Source organism: Staurois parvus, unplaced genomic scaffold (genome assembly GCF_062004578.1).
Source record: "Staurois parvus isolate SC_StPar_1 unplaced genomic scaffold, SC_StPar_1.0 ptg000056l, whole genome shotgun sequence".
Lineage (NCBI taxonomy): Eukaryota > Metazoa > Chordata > Amphibia > Anura > Ranidae > Staurois > Staurois parvus.
In genome coordinates this window covers 9,946,448-9,970,066 of record NW_028317852.1, presented here as the reverse complement: position 1 = coordinate 9,970,066, position 23,619 = coordinate 9,946,448, and the positions used below count along the sequence as shown (strand labels likewise).

The following is a 23,619-nucleotide window of genomic DNA, read 5'->3' as shown; positions in this document are numbered from 1 at the left end:
CTGATCTACCAACAACTATGTATTGCAAGGGCCTGACTGGATACAAATTGATTGGATAGATTAGCTAGGCCCCCCTATTTTGCATAGTCTTTGTAAATCTAAAGCTGATTGTACAAAGATTGTATGGTCTAACTGTAAATTGACCCTAAAAGAGGGTAATGAAGCATACCGTTTTTTTCAGTGCTGTATACTTACTTTCACACTGTGGAATTGCAGGTACCCACTGACTATCAATGTTGCATGAGATTGATCTGGATCCCCTCAGAACGAAGTCTTTATTACATTCAAAAGATATACCAGAATTCAGTGTATATGGGCCAATGAACCCTGACAGTCTTCTTGAATTTTTCACATCTGGATCAGAGCATTTTACAACTAAGAATTAGGAGAAAAAGATTGAGAAAAAATAAAAAATGATAAGTCAGTGTAGGTAGCATATTAATGGCGGCATTGTGCCGCACTACATCATATTTTCCTATTATCAAAATAAAAAAAAACAAAAAACAAAACTATAAGGATCACTAATCATTATGTATGCAAAATGGTAAAGGCCAAGTCCAGTTTTTTAATGATGTTTCATGCTGTACCCCTATTTAGAGTGTACGTGAAGCACAGACACATACATAATCCCTCAAACCGCCTGCCACCTCCCTTCTCTACCTGAGTTGCGATGCTTCTTCTGGATACAACTTGTATGCTTTTGATTTATTTGCTGTGTGCAGCTCTGCCCGGTCACTGGATGAATATTCATTTGCAGTCTGCAACTTACATATCACATCTGCCACCGTGACAGAGAGAATATGCACAGCCACGCTTACAATACCTCTTTATTTTCTTGTGGGTTTTATGGGCCCTTAAGGTTTCCATGTCCTTTTTTATTTGCACACATACTGAATGCCATTTGCATTTTGAACATAAAAACATGCTTAAAACCCCCAAAACATTACACATTTACTGAAAGCAGAGGACTCAGTAATAAATATAATTTACAATTATTGATGTAGCATAATGTTGGTACAACAGTTTTTCAAACCCATATTTTCAGTAAAAAAAAAAAAAGAAAAGAAAAATACACTCAAGTTATGGCACACAAACAAAATAAATTCTCCGTACAGATAAAATATATATGAAAAACGAGCGCTAGATCTATGTGGATGGAGCAGCTAGCATGAAAGGTATTAACCTCAGAACCTTCTAAATACAATATATATAACATGCAGTGCTGAAATGGACAATATTCAATGAATATTGTCCATTTCAGCACTGCATGTTATATATAAAATAAATTTTTCTGCAAAAAAAAAAAAAAAGATAAAGTAATAAGATACCAAAATATGTGAAGACTTCAAACTGCGTGTGGCTTTAAAAACCTATACAGTTCATCAATTTGGAATTAAAAATAAATAATGATTCCTCTCACTACAGTGTGTTTAGCAATATGTAATGTGTGTTGCGCAATTACTGTTTACATAATCCTGTTTGCCATATGCCTGCATTTGTATTTCTTTGTGCGTGCACATGGGAGAGGGGGTCTTTAATTTTTTTTTTTAAACTTTATCAATATCACAAAGGAGAATGCCAAGAATATAGGTGGTAGGCCCTCTTAAAGAGACATCAAAGGTCACTTGGGCCCCTACTCACCCAACCAAATTGAATACAGACAGAACTCGTTCAGATTTCCTGGTTGTTTGTGCAAAAAATAATATAATAAAAAAGTATCACAGACAGTATGCAACTGTATAGTTACAAGTGAACTAATATGGTCACAATCACCTTAACCTTTTTCTTTCTGAAGCTAACAAACCTCTAAAAATCTAGATCCCAGGCAAAAATACAGTGACACAAGCTCAAAAATGCCATTTTTCTAACCTTTGCATGTGGGAGAATTAGAACTCCACTCCCCTGTTGCAGTACAGGCTATAGAATGAGGACCCGCAACTTCAAAAGGCTTTGTGCATGAGAATGTTACAGAATCCAAATAATTGTATTCATCCCTCAGTGGTTCATATTGTCCATTTTCTGGTGATTCTGGTGCAGCACATAGTATAGCTATAACAGAAAATGCATATTTAGAAAAAAAAAAAAAAAAAAGTTCTCTCGTAATTTTAACATGAAAGTCACAACAGACTTATGTAAGCATGGCCTATCAAAACTTCAGAGATTATGTCTATAAAATCACTGAGCACGAATGCATTTTTATTCAACCTTGTGGCCCATAGAATAGCTTCAAGATGTGCAGCTGTACCAAAACCTGTGCTTGGGTTAAAACAATTGTAAAGCTATTTTTTTTTTTTAAATAACAAACATACTTACCTTGTCAATGCAAGGGTTTTGCAGAGTAGCCTCGATCCGCCTCTTCTGGCCCCTCCTCACTGCTGCCTGCCCACTGATGCACAGAGCAAGACTCAGTAAAGCCTGTACAACCAGATTACTCATACATGGTTCAAAATTCGGCACTGTCCCTGCTGAACCAGCTCAATTTCGATCAACGTATGGCCAGCTTAACACACAACAGATGAAAAAAATAAAAAACAAAAACAAAAAAACGCCCACACAGCTGTTTCACAATAATATTTCATATCCAGGGTATTTTGGCAAAAATTGATTTTATTAAAACAAAAAAAAAAAATCAAACCTTATGGCCTACCATTACACATAGAGCATTACACATTACGCATTACCATTACACATGTCTGGGCATATTAGGGATTTGCAATATGTATAGGAGAACATCCAGATGCCCAGTGCACATCAAGATGGCTTTAAAAGGCTGTGTTCATTATTTGTACCAATATCTATTCTGCTTTTGAAGTTATGCACAGTGCAAATGTAAGTATTAGTTAATCTGGTTGAAAACTGACATCCAGTTCATCCCACAGAGAAGAAAAACAAACAGAAAAAAAAAAAACAAAAAAAAAAAAACATACAAATCGAAAGCCTCCATCATATACATTATCCTATACCCATAGCTGATCCAGAGGAAGGCAAAAAAAACAAACAAAAAAAAAACAAAGCATGAGCCAATTTTCTACAGCAGGGGAAATACAATTCCTTCCTGATCCCCCGATCGGCAATTAATATTCCCTGAATCAACTTTACCTATAATTATTAGTATCCTGTTAAATTATGTGAATTTAGGAAAGAATCCAGGCCTTTTTTAAAATAATCTAATGAGCTGGCCAAAATCATCTCTTGAGGGAGTCCTATTCCACGTTTTCACAGCTCTTGCGGTGAAGAAGCCTTTCTGTATTTGGAGGTTAAATAGCTTTTCCTCCAGACGTAAAGAGTGTCCCCTGGTCCTGATAACATTAAGGTGAATATAAGTGGTTCACTATATATGGACCACTTATGCATTTATAAATGTTGATAATATTCCCCCTTAACCACTTGACCTACAGAGGATTTACCCCCCTTCCTGACCAGGCCATTTTTTGGGGTACGGCACTATATTACTTTAACAATTGCTCGGTCATGCAATACTGTACATATATTAAATTTATGTCCTTTTTTTCGCAACAAATAGAACTTTCTTTCAATAGCATTTGATCACCTGTGCAGTTTTTATTTTTCACGCTATAAACAAAAAAAGATCAACAATTTAAAAATATATATATATATTTTTGCCATAAATTTAAGCCAAAATGTATTCTGCTACATGTCTTTGCTAAAAAAAAAATCCCCCCAAAAATTATAGCATCTACAATAGGCTGTATATATACTGTGTGTATGTAATAAATATTATATATATATATATATATATATATATATATATATATATATATATATATATATAAAAACATACATACAAATATATACATACATATACACACACTGGAATTTTTATTCTTTTTATACTAGTAATGGCGGCGATCAACAACTTATAGCGGGACTGTGGCGGGCATTCTGACACTGGGTGGGAACTGCCACTGACATTCCAATGACACTGATACAGTGATCAGTGCTCATAAAAATCACTGACACTTCACTAATACACTGGGCAGGAAGGGGTTAACAACCGGGGCACTCAAAGAGTTAAGTGTGTGCAGTTTAACATAATGTGCAGTGTGTGTTTTACTAGGGAAACATGCTGCTGTGGCTGTATATGTACAGTGGCTGGGCAGGAAGCGATTAAATAGGAGCATCATTACCATATATTTACTTTATAATTTTGTACAGAATGATATTTCACAACAGGTGATCTTTACACTATACCAGTGTTTCTAAAAGGTTTTTGCAGTCGTGGCACCCTTTAAAATTATGGACAATCTTAAGGCACCCCATTCTAACATGTAAAAAACTATTGTAACAGTTTCAGATATCGCAGCAACAGCCACATACGTTGGACACCAAACCTTAGAGATGATTTATTCTTCCAAACACACCTTTGCACACTGGTGCTCTCCCTCAGTTACTGTGGCCCAAGTGCTAACAGAGAAGGGCAGGGGAGGGGCAAACAAGCATACTGTGTAGTTGCCCAACATTCTCCTTATCAACCGATAATGTCATTGGTTGTTAGGATGCCAGCAGGTAGAAAGTTGTAATGCAGGCTCGATCCACAGCTAGCTTGTATACAATTTTTGGGCAATTGTTAGACATTTTGCCAAGGCACCCCTGAAGAAACGTGAAAGCATGGCAGGATATCTGGGCACCCTGGTTGAAAAAGGCTGCTCTATACAATCCTTATTCTTTTCAGATCTACCAATCTGAAAGTGTCAGGCTGGATGCCATGCTTGTACATACAGAATTAAAAAAAAAACCAAAAAAAAAAACCCATCATGTGAAACCCTCTCTAAAGCTGATAGGCCAAGAATTAGAGACTGTGGTTTAGCTTTAGAACAGTTTTTCTACACAAAAGAGGCCGCATAGCTCTTTCAAAGCACAATAGAGCTTGCTCCACTGAATAAAAGTGGTATGACATTTTGGACTACCGTATTTTTCGCTCCATAAGACACTCTTTTTTACCCCCCAAAAAATGGGGGAAATGTCTGTGCATTTTATGGAGTGAATATGGAGTGGCCGGCCCGATATTCCCTCAGTCTCCGCCACCATTTTAGAACAGCAGGCATGGTTATCACCCCTCCTGGCAGTGGACAGTGGTTCCTCTCCCCGCACCCACTGTCACATTTTAAAAAGTAGTTTGAATAAACCGCGGGAGCGCATCTTTTTACTTGCAAAAAGATGTGCGTTTATTATTTATGTAAAGGTGAACTTTAACTTCATGCTTTTATGTGCAAGGTGTTCGTAGATTTGACCATATGGTTTGTAGGAAACATAAATGCCTTAAAGCTTTTAAACCCATGGAGGTGACTACCAACAAGTAGTTCAGTCACAAGAAAATTAAATTTCATAGAAATGTACAGTATACTGTATACTACACAGAAGTGTGCATACTTAGGATAACAGTGGAAAATGCAGATTATATAGTTACCATCACATTGAGGAAGAGCATTGCTCCACATTCCATCTGCCTGGCATTCTCTGTAATTTCGTCTACTCGATAAACGAAACCTTGAGGTATAAATCAGAAGGATAAAAAAATTGTGTATATATAGTATCAGATAAAAAATATACTGCATATTGTTCAGTAATATGTCACAAAAGGTACCATTTTGTAGGGCTGTCACATAAAAGCATTACTGGATTACTTAAAGGTCAGGTCAGGAGCCCAGACATTCAACTTTAGCCGATTTATGCAGCAGATGAGAACTGATGTCATAGCTTGTTCTTTCATACAGAAAGGAGAGAATCACTTTATATTAAGGTAATGATCTTCACTTTTATAACATCGGTAAAAGCAGCTATCAGTATTTCTGTTCTATTTTCCACCTCAAAAAAATCAGTAACAGAATAAACAACGTAAGTAGTAAAACATTGCAAAGATATATAAAGTCACCATGTCATTTTTCATTTCAGAAACAGTTTTAAAGAGGAATGCTAGGTATGCATATTTTATAGATACATGTACAGATATATATATATATATATATATATATATATATATATATATATATATATATATATATATATATATATATATATATATATATATATATATATATATATATATATTCCGGCTTGGAACAATGTAATAGTGCATATACCATGATATAGAGATATATATATATATTCCAGCTTGGAACAATGTAATAATGCATATACCATGCAAAGCCAGTGCCCTGGAATCCAAGAATTAATGAAGTAGACACTGCTACTCCATTGATCGTCTCTTGCTTCCAGGTCCTGTGCTGAGCAGCTAGCCCACTGCATTGTGAACATAGGAGGTCGGCTGCTCAGCATGGGTGCCAATCAGACTTTACATTCATCCAAAAAATATTCTTGGAACGGAGTTCATGCCGAGCAGGTAACCTCCTATGTTTAAAATGCAGCAGGGTAGCCACTCTGCAAAGGACCCGGAAGAAAGTGGAGATCACTAGATTAGTGTTATCCACTCCAGGGATATTTACATTTTTCAGGGGCAAAGGGCAGGTATGCTACATACATACCTGGAATTCGCCTTTAAAGCAGAGATGAAGACAAATTTAGCTTATCATTTTGAATATCATTCTATATCAATACATTTCAGTGTGGATTCACACATGTGCGCTGTGAATTGAAGCTCCGTTTTCACAGGTAACTCACAAAGTAATTGCTTAGCGTTTCAGGTCAGGTTTAGATCAGGATCAAGTCAGGATTTTATTCTGTTCACAACTGAAAGACATGTGTGACTCCCCTCTATTCCTGTTCTGTGGACACTCAAAATTTTGGATTTTCATTCACTTTCAATGATAAGGGTCACCAGAACAAATAGAGAAAGTTAACTCCCCTAACAAGGACACAGAAAGTAATAAAAACATGGCAAGTGTTCTAATCAGTCTCCACTATATCTAAAATAAACAAAAAAGAGGAATTTTGACTTCTGTAGATCCCAAATCTTGGAGTACAGTAAAGAAAAAGTAATTATAGACGCTAGGTTAACCACTTGCCGACCGCAGATAGCCGAATGACGGCTACACTGCGTCTGGCCAGTTCTGGGGGGGGCGTCATATGACGTCCTCCCAGAACGCGCTCTCCTGCGCGCCCCCGGGTGCGCGCACCCGGCGATCTCCGTGATCGCTGTGTCCTACGGACACAGTTGATCACGTGATGTGGTAAAAGGCCAATCACAGCAGCCTTTTACCACGTGTCCAATGACATGCTGATCACCGGGAAATGCAATTGCCGGTTCCAGGCTGCACTTTCCTCACACTGTCAGAGCGTGAGGAAAGTACTGCCGAGAATCGGCAGTTGTCAGAGCAGGGATCGGTACGATCATCAGGGCACTGATGATCAGTGCCCTGATGATCGGTGCCCAGCAGTGCCACCCACCAATTCCACCCACCTGTGCCCAGCAGTGCGCCCACCTGTGCCACCCAGCAGTACCACACACCTGTGCTCAGAAGTGCCACCTACCTGTGCCCAGCACTGCCATCCACATGTGCCCACCAGTGCCACCCACCTGTGACCACCAGTGCTGCCAGTCAGTGCCCAGTGGTTGTGCCAGTCAGTGCCCAGCAGTGATGCCAGTCAGTGCCGCCTATCCGTGACACCTCATTAGTGCTGCCTATCAGTGCCGCATATCCGTGCTGCCTATAAGTGCCGCCTATTAGTGCCCATCGGTGCTGCCTCATCAACGCACATCAGCGAAGGAGAAAAAATTACCTGTTTGAAAAATTTTATAATAAAAACAAAAACTTTTTTTTTTTCAAATATTTTGCACTTTTTGTGTTTATAGCGCAAAAAGTGAAGTGCCCAGCGGCGATTAAATACCACCAAAAGAAAGCTCTATTTGTGAGAAAAAAATGATAAAAATTTCATATGGGTACAATCTTGCATGACTGCGCAATTGTCAAAATGCAACATCGCTGAAAGCTGAAAATTGGCCTGTTAAAGAAGGGGGTATACGTGCCCGGTAGGAAAGTGGTTAAAGGCTTGTACCTTCAGGCAATTGGACACTGGCATGCTTTTGAAGACATGCCCACTGGGCACCTTCCCTATTGACCTACCCCACTATGCGAGTCCTGTTTTTTGTTTCAGCAAGCAACACAAAGTAATCTAGGAATGGAGGGGAGGATGGCCTGTGTGCTGTACTCCATGATATGAATTTACATGTAAAAGTCAAAATTCCTCTTATCTTAACTGTATAGTAGTGTACACAGGCAAGGTATTACTAGAACCTGGAATGTCACCAAACAATGAATGAGAAGAACAAGCAACAACAAACAGAACTGTGCCAAGAAGCCCGATAACAATGGTGAAAAAGACTCAACTTAATGCTGCTGTAAGAACCTTGCAGCTGAAAGCTGCATCCGCAGAAGACTGGTCATACACCTGGCAGAACTTTGAAAATGTATGAACAGAGGCCTACACAACTGGGATACAGAGGCTTGGTGAAGAAATGGCCAGGAAATGCCCACCAATCTGGTGGAATAGGCGAGTAAAAGCATAGATTTTTGTCCTCTAGTGATCAGATTTCTTATACATTTTACAATGGTGGATTTGATAGCAGGGTGTCCCTTATGAGATCCTGAGGACAGGACAAATATGGTTTCTGTCTGATCAAAGCTGTAGCTTTAAAAGTAGACTCTAATGGCTCTGAATACATTCAGGAAGATATTTCCTATGGATGGTTTGGGGCAGGGCATGAGGATGGCAGGACTACGTCCTCATTGAGGTGAAAAACGGATACCATCTTGAGAACAAAAGGATGGTCTTGGGCATTATACACCTTTGTCTTTGTGAAGTATGAGGAACGGCTCCTTACAAGAGAGAGCAGCCATGTCAAAACACACCAGACAGACGTGATGGCAACCAAAAAGGGTATTTTTCCAGAAGAGCTCATTAAGGAATCATTCCAGATGGGCTTAAAGGGTGGTTTCTGCAGGGCAGAGAGAACCAAGTTGGGATCTCAAGGATGCAAAGGGTGCTGCAATGGGGACTCAATGTGAGATACGTCTTGAAGAAAGGTTTTTACAAGTGAAAGGGAAGTTAGAGGTCTTTGAAAAAAGAACAGACAAGACCAAATCCAGTCATTTTAGTATGCTTAATGCACACTATAGTTCTAGTTAAGACATGATTGTAGTAAGGCCACAATACGGGGCACAGAGTAATCTCTGGACTGTAGAGCCTGTGTTCACACCAGGCAAAGAAGGATAGTACTACGAAAATAAAGCTTCCTGTAAGTGGCTGATTGCTGCTGCCTGGATGCCTCCAAACACGCAAGTAAAGTGCCCCCCCCCCACCCACTCACTATGCATCCCGGGCTTCGCATGCCCATCTGCAGGCCTGGGACCAGCATAGTATGCACAGTCTGGTAGAGGAAGGACACTCGTCTGCTTTCCTCTCTATTGTGTTCCTGACCTAAAAGTGATGTGTATGATGTCACTTCCGGGTCCCTGATAGTGTCCCAGGCCATCGAGGCTGGGAATAAATGTAATGCAGTGCGATCTGCACTGCATTACTTTCAGTGGCATGCAAGGGAGACCCTGGATGTCTAATAAAGAGAACCTGTCACCAAAAAATCATCACATAGGGGACTTTTTAATCCCTATGTGATGGGAAGAAAAAAAAAGTTCCGTAAAAAAAAAAAAAAAAAAAAATGATAACACATATACAGTCATGTTTCAACACTCTGTTTATTTCGTTTGTTTGTATTGGCACGACACAAAAAAGTGGAGAAACAAAGCCAAATCTGATAGTCAATGCAAAACCTTGAAAGTGAACTGGACCAAATTATTGGCACCTTCTCAAAATTGTAAGAAATAATTGCATTCCCAATTTGTGATGCTCCTGTAATTTGTAATTAAACTCACAAGTATCAATTAACAGATCTTAATGTTCTTGTGTCCACTGTGCACAACGTTGTCAAGACGTTTACAGCACATGGCACTGTAGCTAATCTTCCTGGACATGGAAGAAAGAGAAAAACTTGATAAAAGATTGCAACAAAGGATTGTTTGAATGGTGGATAAAGAACCTCGATCAACTTCCAGACAAACTCAAGCTGACTTCAGGCACAAGGTACAACTGTGTCAGCTCACACTATATGTCACAATCTGAATGAAAAGGGACGCTATCGTAGGAGACCCAAGAGAACCCCACTGCTGACACAGTAATATAAAAAAGCCAAGAGAATCTGTGGAGAGATCTCAAAACAGCAGTTGGGAAAAGGAACCCTTCCAGTCTGAGAAACCTGGAGAAGTTGGCAAAAGAAAAGTAGTTCAAAATTGCAGGTGTAAAAAACTGGTGTAAAAAACTCATTGATGGTTACAGGAAGCGATTGATTTGTTATTTTTCCAAGGAATATGCTACCAAATATTAAATTGAGGGTACCAATAAATTTTATCCAGTCCATTTTCGGAGTTTTGCATGAAATGTGTCAGCTTGGCTTTCTCTCTATTTCTTTTGTTTGTATTGGTATGACACAAAAAAGTGAACATGAAAATGCAAGGTTATGCAGTTCAGTTTTGGGCACCAATTAGCAAAAAGAACATTGGGGAACTGGAGAAAGTGCAGAGAAGGGTAACCAAACTGATAAGAGGCATGGAGGAGCTCAGCTATGAGGAAAGATTAGAGGAAATTAATTTATTCTCTTGAGAAGATGAGATTAAGGGGGATATGATCAACATGTATAAATACATTAGTGATTCATATAGTGAACACGGGTTAGAGTTATTCACGCTGAGGTCACAGAGGACAAGGGGGCACCTTTATGTCTGGAGAAAAAGATTTAATCTCCAAATGCGGAAAGTTTTCTTCATAGTAAGATCTGTGAAAATGTGGAATAGACTCCCTCAAGAGTTGGTTCTGGCCAACTCAGTGGATTGCTTTAAAAAAGGCCTGGATTCTTTCTTAGATACACAGAATATAACTGGATACTAACATTTATAGGTAAAGTTGATCCAGGGAATATCCAATTGCCTCTCGGGGGATCACGAAGGAATGTTTTCCCCTGCAGAAGCAAATTGGATCATGCTTTACTGGTTAGTTTTGCCTTCCTTTGGATCAACTGTGGGTATAGGATTATAACTTTTTTTTTTATGGTTGAACTAGATGGACTTTTATCTTTTTCAGCCAGACTATGTAACTATGTAGGTGGATAAATGGGGAATATTAAGATAGGCATCTTGTATATCTATGGATACTATGCATTCTCCCTCTCTCAGAGAGTCAATTGCCGACTTTGCGAAATCCATGAAAAATTTGGGAATTTGAAGGTATTTGTTCAGATATTTTAAGTCCAGAATAGGACAAATACTCCTGTTGGTGCTTTGGTACAATGAACAGTTTTAAATAAAATCCTTTAACCCTTTTGCTGCCAGAGCCATTTGTGCATATACTGCACACGTTTAAAAAATTATTTTAGCCCTGAAGATTGCATAAAACCCCCAAAAACTTGCATATTTTCTGAAAGCAGACACCTTACATAAAAAAAATTGGAACTACCACCATTTTTTTCTCTAACACAATATTAGTGCGAAGGTCTAGGAAATGCAAAATTTCAGTAAAAAAAAACACATTAAAGTTAATTTTAGGGCACACAAATGCAATAAATTATGTTTTCATTTGTAGGCTCCGTTTGCATTTATGTTCATTCATTCGTTCTTTTTTTTACTTAAACTTTTTTCCCCTCACATAACGAACAAGTCCCATATGTAATGATTTTTTGGTGACAGGTTCTCTTTAATGAGACATCCGGGTTCTAAAAGACCCCGGATGTTTCCATAGCCCTCCAATAAATCGAATACAGTGCTGATCGGAAAGTGAAAGGAGGACCTGGAAGTGACGTCAAACATGTCACTTTCGGGTCAGCAAGAAGGGGAGGAGAGTGGGCGCATGTCTACTCGGCTCCCTCTCCTCTACCCAGTGGCACCTGTTATGCTGGTCCCAGGTCTACATATGGGCAACGGGGGAGGGGCCTCCATTATCATGGGGTTTGGAAGCGATCAGTCGGCTGCCCAGCTGTCAGATCGATTCCATCTGACAGCCAGCAGTTGGCTTGTCAGATATACAAACACACACACACACACACACACACACACACACACAGTGTAAAACGTCCTCTGCTCCGCTGGCAGGTCCATACAATGTATGGACCTAGAGGTAAGCGGGTTAGGCCTATCTTATGGGGGTACTGATACAACTATTTCCAATAACAAAAGATGAACAGTCTTTGGTTAATTTGGGAGATGAATGCAGTGAGAGGGTACCTCTTTTTATTCTGTTTTGTACCACTTTGAATCCATCAATAAAACCTACAGGTCTTGGATATTTGTGACCCAGCAAAGGGCAAACAGTAACAGATGTCACTCCACTCTTAGGAGTGAGGATGCCCCTTCATTAGGAAGAGAGCTTTGTACTGTTTGATTAACCACTTATATATGTATATAAAACGGACTGGAGCAGTGCAGGAGCGGGTGGCCATTTATAAACGTCCACCGGCTTTCCTGCCTGTGCATGCTCCCTAGGAGTGCGCAGCACCGCGATCCGGTGCCCGCTCACTTCTGACATCATTCCTTACTGCTAGTGAAATCTGTGAATGATCACAGAGGTCACATGGTACAAGGCTATTCACAGCAGCCTTGTACCATGTGACAAGCTGTGATCAATCACAGCTCACACAGTATTTCTCAACGTCTGCAAGAATGCAGCCAGAGAGGAATAGAAATGATTGCTGTTACAACCTTTATGGGTGTAAAAGCAATCAGGGTGTAATAAAAAAAAAATCTTCACCCCCCCACAAGTAGTACAGTGTCACTATGGTGACACTGTACTGCTAGGGTGATATGATTAAAAAAAAAACAAATAATATTAAAAAAAAGTCAACATTTTTTGAAAAATTATCATTTTTGGTTATAAACTAATTTGGGTTATATGTTTTTTTTTACTAAAAAGATAGCTGAACACATTTTGGCCAAGATTTATGAAGAAAGATTATTTGCAAAATTTTAGAAGAAAAACACTTTTTTCAAAATGTTTGGACTTTTTTTTCATTTATATAGCAAAAAAAATAAAAATCACAGTGGTGAATACCACCAAAATAAAAGTTTTATCTGTCTCAAAAAAATGCTAAAGAATTCATATGGGTACAGTGTTGCATGCCTGCGCAATTGTCATTCAAAGTGTGATAGCACCGAAAACTGAAAATTAGCATGGACAGGAAGGGGGTGAAAGCGTCCGGACTTGAACTGGTTAAAAAAAAAGGTACAACATTTTGCCTTCAGTTATGCTTTAAAATTAAAAATTCTGGATATCTTATTTCAGTTCTACTTTAAGGCCCTATTTACACCTATTTGTTCAGTAATGCATATTTTTAGGTCCACTGATGCCCATTATGTTACGGCACACCATTCAATTTGTCAGGGCCCTTCAGAAACCTTAATGTATATGTGAATCCTAAAAATGCGCTTCCTTTTTTGCTCCCAGTTGGTCTGGGAAATATTCTGTTGAGTGTTTTTGTTATTTGTGACAAAAAAAAAAAAGTTGATCTGATATTCAGAGCTGTCCTGTTTCTATGTTCTAGAAACATACAAAAAACAGCAAGTGGTCCATCAAGTCTGCCATAATAATATTATATACAGTGGATAGAAAAAGTCTACACATTCCTGTTAAAATGTCAGGTTTTTCTGATGTATAAAAATGAGACAAAGATAAATAATTTCAGAACTTTTTCCACCTTTAATGTAACCTATAAACTGTACAACTCAGTTGAACAACAAACTGAAATCTTTTAGGTGGAGGGAAGTAAAAATAAAGTAAAATACTATGGTTGCATAAGTTTGGGCACCCTTAAAAACTAATACTTTGTTGTTGAAGCACCTTTTGATTTTATTACAGCACTCAGTCTTTTTGGGTATGAGTCTATCAGCATGGCATATCTTGACTATTTTGCCTACTCTTCCTTGCAAAAACACTCCAAATTTGTCAGATTGCGAGGGCATCTCCTGTACACAGCCCTCTTCAGATCACCCCACAGATTTTCAATCTGATTCAGGTCTGGGCTCTGGCTGGGCCATTCCAAAACTTTAATCTTCTGGTGAAGCCATTCCTTTGTTGATTTGGATGTATGCTTTGGGTCATTGGCATGATGAAAGATGAAGTTTCTCTTTATGTTCAGCTTTCTAGCAGAAGCTTGAAGGTTTTGTGCCAATATTGACTGGTATTTGGATCTGCTCATAATCTCTCTACCTTTTACACCAACAATGGACTACCTTTTACACCAACAATGGACCACCTTTACACAGCAAACCACAAAATACTGCTTGAAAACTTACCCCAAGAACTAAGCTCTCTACGCACCTCAGAACTCTCCAAATTAGGCCGAGTAGCAACACTAAAGATGTATATTTTACCCAAAATCTTATACATATTCCGTACACTCCCCTTACCAATCCCTAATTCATTCTTCTCTAAACTACAATCAATCCTAACGAAGTTCCTATGGAACTCGAAAAAACCAAGATGTACCACCAATCTGTTAATAAGACCTACAACTAAAGGAGGAGCAGGACTCCCGCACCTCAAATCTTACTACACGGCTGCCCTCTTAGACCAAGTATACTTTTGGTGGAATCCTTCGAAGGAAAAAATCTGGTCCATAATGGAAACCCTTCCCTTCCAACCACTTAAACCCCAAACTATACTCTTGTCTCCACCATCCAAAATCATAGAACCCCACCTAAAACATCCCTGCATTATAGCATCCCTGCAAGCTTGGCGAGACCTTCTATCCACTAAATTTAAAGATATTAAACATGTACCTACTCCAACCAATATACTACACCTCTACATCCCTTCTTTGGACCTATCTCAATGGACAAAACAAAGAATAACTAAATTAGCAGATCTCAATTTCAACCAATCTTTACACTCCTTCCAATCTCTCCAAACCAAATATAATATTCCTACTACTGAAAATTTTACATATTTAAGAATCGCTCATTTTTTACATACAAATAAATTATCCCACAACACCATCCTACCAATTACAGCCTACACCTTTTTCACCAGACTCCAATACCCGAGTAAAAGGTATTTCCACTTTCTATGCACACCTCATCAACTCACAGTTCACTATACAAACAACCTCCCTAACCAAATTGGGAAAAAATCCTTTCAACCCAAATCACCTTAAAATGCTGGGAAAATACCTTCAACATCACTTATAAAGCTACCCGATGTAGCTCCCACTGGCAGTCATATCTAAAAATACTCCATCAATGGTACCTGACCCCGATTAAACAAACACTCGATTTACTATCAGAAACATGCTCCTACATGCTGGAGACATTGTGGCGAACTAGGCTCAACAATCCATATTTTATGGTCATGCAAGTCACTTCGATCATTTGGGAATACTACATTCCAATTAATATCCGAAATAAACAAATCTCCGATAGTCCCGAACCCCTTATTGGCATTACTTCACATTGGAATAGAGAAACTCCCCACATGTTCCCGAACAATTACTACTCACATTCTCTTTGCAGCAAAAATGAATATTACTAGATTATGGAATACGAATAATATCCCCTCAATCACTGCATTAATTATAGACCTTAAACACCCAATGTCAAATTGAAAAACTATCCGCAATTAACTCTTCCTCCTACCACAAATTCAACACCCAGTGGACCCAATGGTTAAAAACACCCAAAATGTTCTATACAACACTGATGACATTTTAAGAGACGAAATCATATCCCATACCAAGACTGGCACCTCCTCAATCTCCCAGTTAAGATCCTTCCCCCCTCCTTCCTATCCTCCCCCACAATACCCCCCCCCCCAATAACTTCCAAAATCTCACCAGAAAAAAAGTTCATCAAATATATGCGAATACCTCTGATGATATTGCTAAAACAAGACCAACACCTCATCCATCCAAGAACAGAATTACAACAAAGAGATCAATCTTATTTTGTCTATTGTAATATTGTATGACTGAACCATTTACCCTTTCCCTGTTTTTGCCTTGTTTACCCATGTTTATCCTTGAAAAATTCAATAAAAATTATTGAAATTAAATAATCTCTCTACCTTGACTAAGGCCCCAGTTCCAGCTAAAGAATATCAACCCAAAAGCATGATGCTGCCACCACCATGCTTCACTGTGGGTATGGTGTTCTTTTGGTGATGTGCAGTGTTGTTTTTGCACCAAAACATATCTTTTGGAATTATGGCCAAAAAGTTCAAACTTGGTTTTATCAGACCAGAACGCATTTTCCCATATGCTTTTGGGATACTTCAGATGTGTGTTTGAAAAATTTAGCCAGAGCTTTGGTGTTTTCCTTTGTAACAAAAGGCTTCCGTCTTGCCACTCTACCCCACAGCCCAGACATATGAAGAATACAGGAGATTGTTGTTACATGTACCACACAGCCAGTACATGCCAGATATTCCTGCAGCTCCTTTAATGTTGCTGGTGGCCCCTTAGCAGCTTCCCAGACCAGTTCTCTTCTAGTCTTTTCATCAATTTTGGAGGGATGTCCAGTTCTTGGTAAAGTCACTGTTGCGCCATATTTTCTCCACTTGATGATGACTGTCTTCACTGTATATCTAATGTCTTGGAAATTCTTTTGTACTCTTTTCCTGACTGATACCTTTTAACAATGACATCCCTCTGATGCTTTGGCTCTCTGCAGACCATGGCTTTTGCTGTAGGATGTGACTAGGAAAATGTCAGGACAGACCTGCTAGAACATCTGAACTTTATTTGGGGTTAATCAGAGGCACTTTAAATGATGGCTGGTGTGTACTGACTCCTATTTAACATGATTTTGAATGTGATTGCTTAATTCTGAACACAGCTACTTCCCCAGTTATAGGAGGGTGTGCACACTTATGAAACCATATTATTTTAGGTTTACTTCCCCCCCCCAAAAAGATTTTGGTTTGTTTTTCTATTGAGTTGTACAGTTTATAGGTCACATTAAAAGGTGGAAAAAGGTCTGAAATGATTTATCTTTGTTTCATTTTTTTACATCACAGAAACCTGACATTTTAACAAGGGTGTGTAAACCTATTACATACACACACAAAAAAGGGAAACACTACATTATTTGCAGGTGTGAAAGTGATGACATTGTTTGCATTCTCTAACACTCTTTTGCTTCTACTGTCTGATGATACAACTAGCTAACTCACCCTCACTTTGTCATTCACTGCGTGCACTACTAGTAATACAGATTCATGTCAGAGCTAACTGAGCTTCAAAGAGGACAAACTGTTGGTGCCTGCTTAGATGGTGCCTCTGTGACTGAAGTTGCGAATTTATTTGCCGTGTCGCAAGGTACAGTTTCAAAAGTTATGATGACATTTTTTTCTGGTAAACTGTCGTCTGATAAGCAGAACCTAAAGCTGACCGAAAGAGACAAACCACATTGCGCAGGATTGTGATTCAGAATAAGAAAACAATGAAAAACAGCTCAATCCCAATCTTCATAGGACCCATGTTCTTGATCTTGGCTTCAAATTGAAAATACTGTTCTCCCAAAACTCATTCACCCCCTTGATGTGATCAAACGGTTTCAATCAGGTCTCCCCTTTCCCTTCTTTCCTCTAGGCTGAAGTCTCTCCTGATGGGAGTTTTATCCCTCAAACCTTTCACCATTTTTGTTGCCCATCTATACATATACAGGTATCTTTTTGTAAGTGAGGTCCCAAGAACTGGATACAGTATTCTAAATGAGGTCTAATGATGTATAGAGAGGAATCAGGACCTTCTTCCTCCTGCTGGTGACCGCTCTAGCCATACATGCTAGAACTCTAATCACTTTTCCCACTGCATGGCCATACGGTTTTCTAATTTTGCAATCTAAAAAAAAAAAGTACTCCTAAATCTTTTTTTCTCTGTAGTGCTGGCCAGCACTGTACCCCCAATACTATACCCAACAAGTGATTTTTAGGCCCTAGGTATTATTTTACATTTAGAATCACTGAACTGCAGTTTCCACTACTTTGACCAATCTTCCAGCATTTCCATGGATATTAACCCTATTGCACACTTAGTGCAGTGGGGAGATCTGTTATGTTCATTGGACACAGCCGATTACCGATCACGGTACCAGACTGCTATGAATGACCCTGGTACTTTGACCAAATCACAGCGATCACAGTTACAGTAGTAAACAAAGCTGTCATTCATGATGTCTTGCTTACTACTGTGTGATCTCTGTGAATGGTCACAGCGATCACATAGTACCAGGGCCAACCACACTGTGTGATAGCTGTGACCAATCACAACATTATAGTTGTAATGAATAAATGAATGAAACCTTTGGACAGTCTTACTGATTGCTTATTACAGTGGCCATCACTGTAATAAGCAATCAGAGTGTAAAAAAAATAAACCTGGACCATCCCCACACAGTGGTGACACTGTACTGCACTGGAGAGAGTATGTAAACATTTTTTTAATACATATTGTAAAATGAGAAAAAATTTTTTTTGAAACATACAGTTGCCTCAGCAAGTGCAGTGTCACAATAGTGACAATCTACCGCCACAACCAGTCAGTGTCCCTCACCACTGCCACCCACTCACAGTGTCCCTAATCACCGTTGCACCAGTATCTCCTAATGACTGCCACTCACTGAGTGTCCTCAATTACCATTGCACCAGTCATATTGTTCCTGATCACTGCCGCAACATTGCAGCATTGCCTTTGCCTGCACTAACCCTGGCCTGTGTATTGACCACATTTCTGCCTGCTGCCTGGACTGATCCTTTGCCTGTTTGATGACCACGTCTCTGCCAGCAGCCTAAACTATCAGCACATCGTGCTGGCTACATTCCTGCAAGACACCAGGCCAGTGAACATGGCATTCCTGGGGGCATCCACAATACCAGTAACTTAGGCTTGCTTGGCTTATAGGAAGTGGGGCTGCCATAGGTGAAACTGCACTACACTATATGGACTCCCTGACCACTTGTACAGAGGTGGCCAGGGCCTCCAAAAATGTGATAGGTAGTATGGAAATTAGATGCATAATTTATGCACCTTGAAAGCCTGAAGGTGCTTCCTTGGATTTTGGGCTCCTCTGTGTAGCTACCCTGTGAAAAAGTCTTACACATGTGGTTTCCCCATACTCGGGAGCAGTGAGGATGTGTATTATTGTTAATATATGGTCTTACTCTGTGAATATAAGCACATATATGTGGTTTGTGGAGGGTAAATAAAACATGTACTTGACACGAAGTTTCCTCTGATCCGAGTCTGTTCCTTAGGAAGCAGAAGCGAAAGCGGAGATTTCAGGCTCCTGGCATCACTTATGTACACAGACGTAGGATATATGAAAGCCAGTGCTTGCAACTGCTCCTAGTGCCCATTTGCCACTCATTGACTTGAGCACATTTTTAATAGTATGCTAATATTGTGCCTATATATTTTTTTCTGTATTTTATATTTATACTTTAGATAAATAGAAAAATGTGATTTAAAATTATCTAATCGACAAAATGTTTTTGTAGATTTGAATAGAATTTAACAGATAGAAAAGTTATTAAACTATTAGTAATACTGGGGAAAATTGCCTTTGCTTCCCATCTTAGAGATGCAACAGGCAGTTAGATAAAATCTCCCAAAATGAAGAGACTGCTCATTTCAGAGAGCTATCCCTGGAACAGGTGCCTCCCAATTGAAGATTTCCACTTTCTTCTTCTGGGGACAACCAGAATAAATCTCAAAGCACACACACCCAACATTGGGGTGTGTTTCTGTAATGCAGGTCATAACAGGAAGCTGTGGGTAGGTTGGAGCTCTCTGTTAGAGGCATGTGGGTAGCTAGGGTATTTGGGTCAGCTCATAATTGTGCTTAGGATGAGAAGAGGGAGTGATTTGGTACATTTAATTCAGAGCGAGAAAAGGTTGCCAGACGAAAAAAAAAAGTTGAGAAAAGAAAAGGCAATATGTTGGGATTGGGAAGGGGGAGGGTAAACATAAGGGAAAAGAAGACAAATAAAAAAATTAAAAGGTGGGGGTTACAGGAGTCACATGGAATCTTAGCATTAAAACAAAATGCCACATTTTATTTGGTCATTATTAGCTCTTCCATTTCAAAATACTAAATTATTTACCAAATCAATGGTTTGTTGTTTGACCTGAATAATAAAAAAGGACTGGGTTTTGGAAGCCGGCAGCTGCCTATGTGATCAATGTTATCCTAAATCAGACTTAAAACTCCTTATCTGCCTATTCAACTTATGACAAAAGTCTTAACAGCCACGCAACCAGCATTTTCATGAGGTAGAAAACGGATATCCTTCCTATTTCTGTCATAAAAGGTTTCTTCTAAGAAACAGCAACTTCCTGTACATGCAATGCACTGTTCCCCAAGAGCTATTGAAAAACGACATATATGCATTATTTCTTATAAGTCACATCTTCAAATCACACAGTCAGCTGCTTAACAAATGGGCCGTTTCTCCTGCCTGTTTACAGAAAGCAAAAAAGTGCACTATTACCCATCATTCTGGCTTTGTATGTTTACAGCAAATTATACACAGTGGCTTGCAGTAGCATTTATGCATTATGGCAATATAAATATTTATTAGATATAGAAAAGGCTGCAAAAATTTTCCATTAATAATGGATATTCTGTTTTGCAGTGCCAAAGATAAACATTTTATTGAACATATGATCAACCAAGTCTAAGTTTAAAATACTGTATGAACATGCAACTAAGTCCTCCCATTTTTCAATGCATATAAAAAATTCAGTTAGTGATAAATGATAAATATCCAACATGTAACATGTCTCTGTGCAAAAAGTTCAAAGTACAACAATATTGTGTGTCCACCACCGCCTCCAATCATGAGTATATCTTCCAATGTGTAGTGACACACCATCCTCTAGTTTAGTCGTCTCCCACCTGCGGCCCGGGGACTGGATGCGGCCCTTTGCTTACCTTTAATTTGGCCCTTGGGGCACTATTCCTCCAACTAACACCAATGAGGGGGCGCCATTCTTCCCACTGACACCAATGATGAGGCAAAATTCACCCACTAACAATGATGGGGCACCATACCTCCCACTGACACCATTAATGGGAAATTATTCCTTCCATTGAAACCAATGAGGTATTGTTTACTGACATTAGGCATTTTGTACTCCCACCAGCCACAGCCTGGCCCTCCTAAGCCTGAAGAACAGTAAACTGGCGCTTTGTTTGGAAAGTTTGAAGACACCTGGTCTAGTGAACTGCACACTCACCAGAAATGCAGGCTGCCAGGTGAGCTGTAAAACCAGCCTGATTCAACATAAACAGCTGGCTCCTTTCTTATCTTCCCAATAACAGCCAGAAGGAACTGTCTCTCCTCTTTTTGAAAAGGGGGAATAAAAAGGCACTTAAAGCAGTTGTCCAGTCAAAATGTGAAAAAATAAGTCAGCAGCTACAAAAACTGTAGCTGCTGACTTTTAAAAAAAACAGACACTCACCTGTCCCTCTATCCAGTGGTGTCCTCACCACAGCCAGCTTCACTGGCCGTCTTTTCTCCCGAGTGCTGACATTTTTTATATAGGCAACCAGCTGTGACAGCTTGCAGATTTACAGCCGGATGCCCACTGCGCCTGCACGAGTAGCGCTGCACCTTATGAATGGTCCTGTAGTCTTCTGGGACCTACCATACTCATCTAATTACACATTTACAGGGATAATAACGACAAACTAAATATTAGAAACCTGGCTGACTATTAAGGCACCAAAAACACCATCCTTAAAATATAACATTACTTTATTAATGGATGTTACTATTTAGTACCTATGTGCCTATTGGAATTGTGATATGTGTGTCCATTCAGATTTTTCATCCATGGAGAAATGTACCCAAGTAATTCCTATGGATGGGCAGATGTATGCAGACTTGAATATGCCTATATCTTCCCTCCTCGAGTCCGGTCACCAGACACAAATGTAAAATTTCTACATGGCCTGATGGACTTGGAGATATATATATATATATATATATATATATATATATATATATATATACACTTTTTATATAGCAGACAGATCTCACCTGTGAAAGGCCCCTCTGTGTACCTTTGAAACATGTCACAAAAACATGTAAAGCAGTTACTGCATGAATCAAGTCTTACAAAAAAAAAAAAAAAATTCCTTAGAGCATCTTTAAAGTGTTATTATTACCAAGACAATTTTAAGACTTACCCTTCTTTACATGTATAGGTCACTTTAGATCCAAATAAAAAGTCTGTAGCCTCCATGTTTCCATTTTCTACTTCTCCTGGATTTCCACATGATCTGCCTGCCAATAAAATATATCAATTCAAACTCTACTGTGTAAAAAAAATCAATTATTATTGCCAAGCTGTTCAATCAGAATACTGCAAATTACAAGAGTACACTGTAAGATTTCCATACCATTATTTTTATAAAGCAGACAAAAAAAACAAAAGAAAAAAACTAAAAATGGTATACTTACGCTGGCAGAATACTTCAGGAGTAGACCATGTATCATCCTCTAAGCATGTTCTTGAATTCTTACTGCCAGGAATCCGTGCATAACCTGGCCTACAATCATAGGATACTGTTGCATTATGAAGAAAGGTATTCTGATCAACAGTCCCTGGTTTAGGCTCTGCATAATCAAGTCGATCCGGTAAACCACAATCTCCTAAACAAAAGATAAAACAGACAGATGAAATAGGAGACCCTCACCACTTGTTCAACTTCTAGGGCCGATTCAGACCATGCCCGCATCTGAATCACACAGGCACAGGCTGTGCATTCCTGTATGATTCACATGCAGTTTTGTGCGGTGTGATTTCAGCCTATTCAAAATGAATGGGCTGAAATTGCACTGCACCAAAAGTATTGCATGCACTACTTTTTTAAAATGTACTGCAACCAGATTGCATGATACCTTTGTACTTTTCCAGTGTGAGCAAACACTGCATTTGCTACTTTTTATTGACACCCAATGCAGATTGCAAATGTAGTGCATTGCGGTTTGAATCTTGAATCACATAGAAACATACAGCGCCTTCCTGTGCGAGTCAGATGTGGCCATAGTGTGAATTGGCGCTTAGCCTGTATTCACACCTGAGCAGAGTAAATTCCTGATTATTTTGAAGTTTTTTCAGGTGTTTTAACAGGTGTGCTTCAGCCTCGCACTATTCCACAATCCATAGCCTATGACATGTTTTGCGCCACCCACCACGCTTACACATGTTTACCACATAGTCTGGATTGAGTTGATGCTATACACTACAGAATATAGAGTAAGAAAAAAGGTCAACGCTCAGTGATAGTGATTAGTTGCTTGCAAAATATGTTCATACACAGAAACACCAAAAAAATGCAAAATACAAAGGTTTGCAGCGCTTATAAAATATGAATGAAAATAAAATAAAAACAATAACACCCATGACAAGTGTATAAACACAAAAAGGAATGAACAGTCCAAATATCAAAATATTCAAAGGACAGTCTTCTCCTCTGTTCAAATAACTTAAATAGTGTTTGACCTCTACCTTGAGTTAAATGCACACTCACCAGATCCAAATGCTGTCTAATAGAATAGCAAATAACGCTCTGTTATGCAGGCCATAGACTGTTTGTTTAT

General features: G+C 39.1%; 1 protein-coding gene across 2 annotated transcripts in view; it reads right to left on the bottom strand.

Annotated features, from left to right (window-relative positions):
* LOC149469993 (C4b-binding protein alpha chain-like) overlaps positions 1–23,619 on the bottom strand; it is a 114,807-nt gene that overhangs the window by 66,231 nt on the left and 24,957 nt on the right. For both annotated transcript variants that reach the window (XM_089668331.1, XM_089668332.1), the window contains exons 3-7: positions 22,477–22,668; positions 22,203–22,299; positions 5,429–5,508; positions 1,870–2,049; positions 196–375 (exon numbers count right to left, since the gene is read on the bottom strand). In XM_089668331.1, coding sequence (XP_089524457.1) covers positions 196–375; positions 1,870–2,049; positions 5,429–5,508; positions 22,203–22,299; positions 22,477–22,668 — 729 coding nt within the window. The remainder of the gene's footprint in view (positions 1–195; positions 376–1,869; positions 2,050–5,428; positions 5,509–22,202; positions 22,300–22,476; positions 22,669–23,619) is intronic.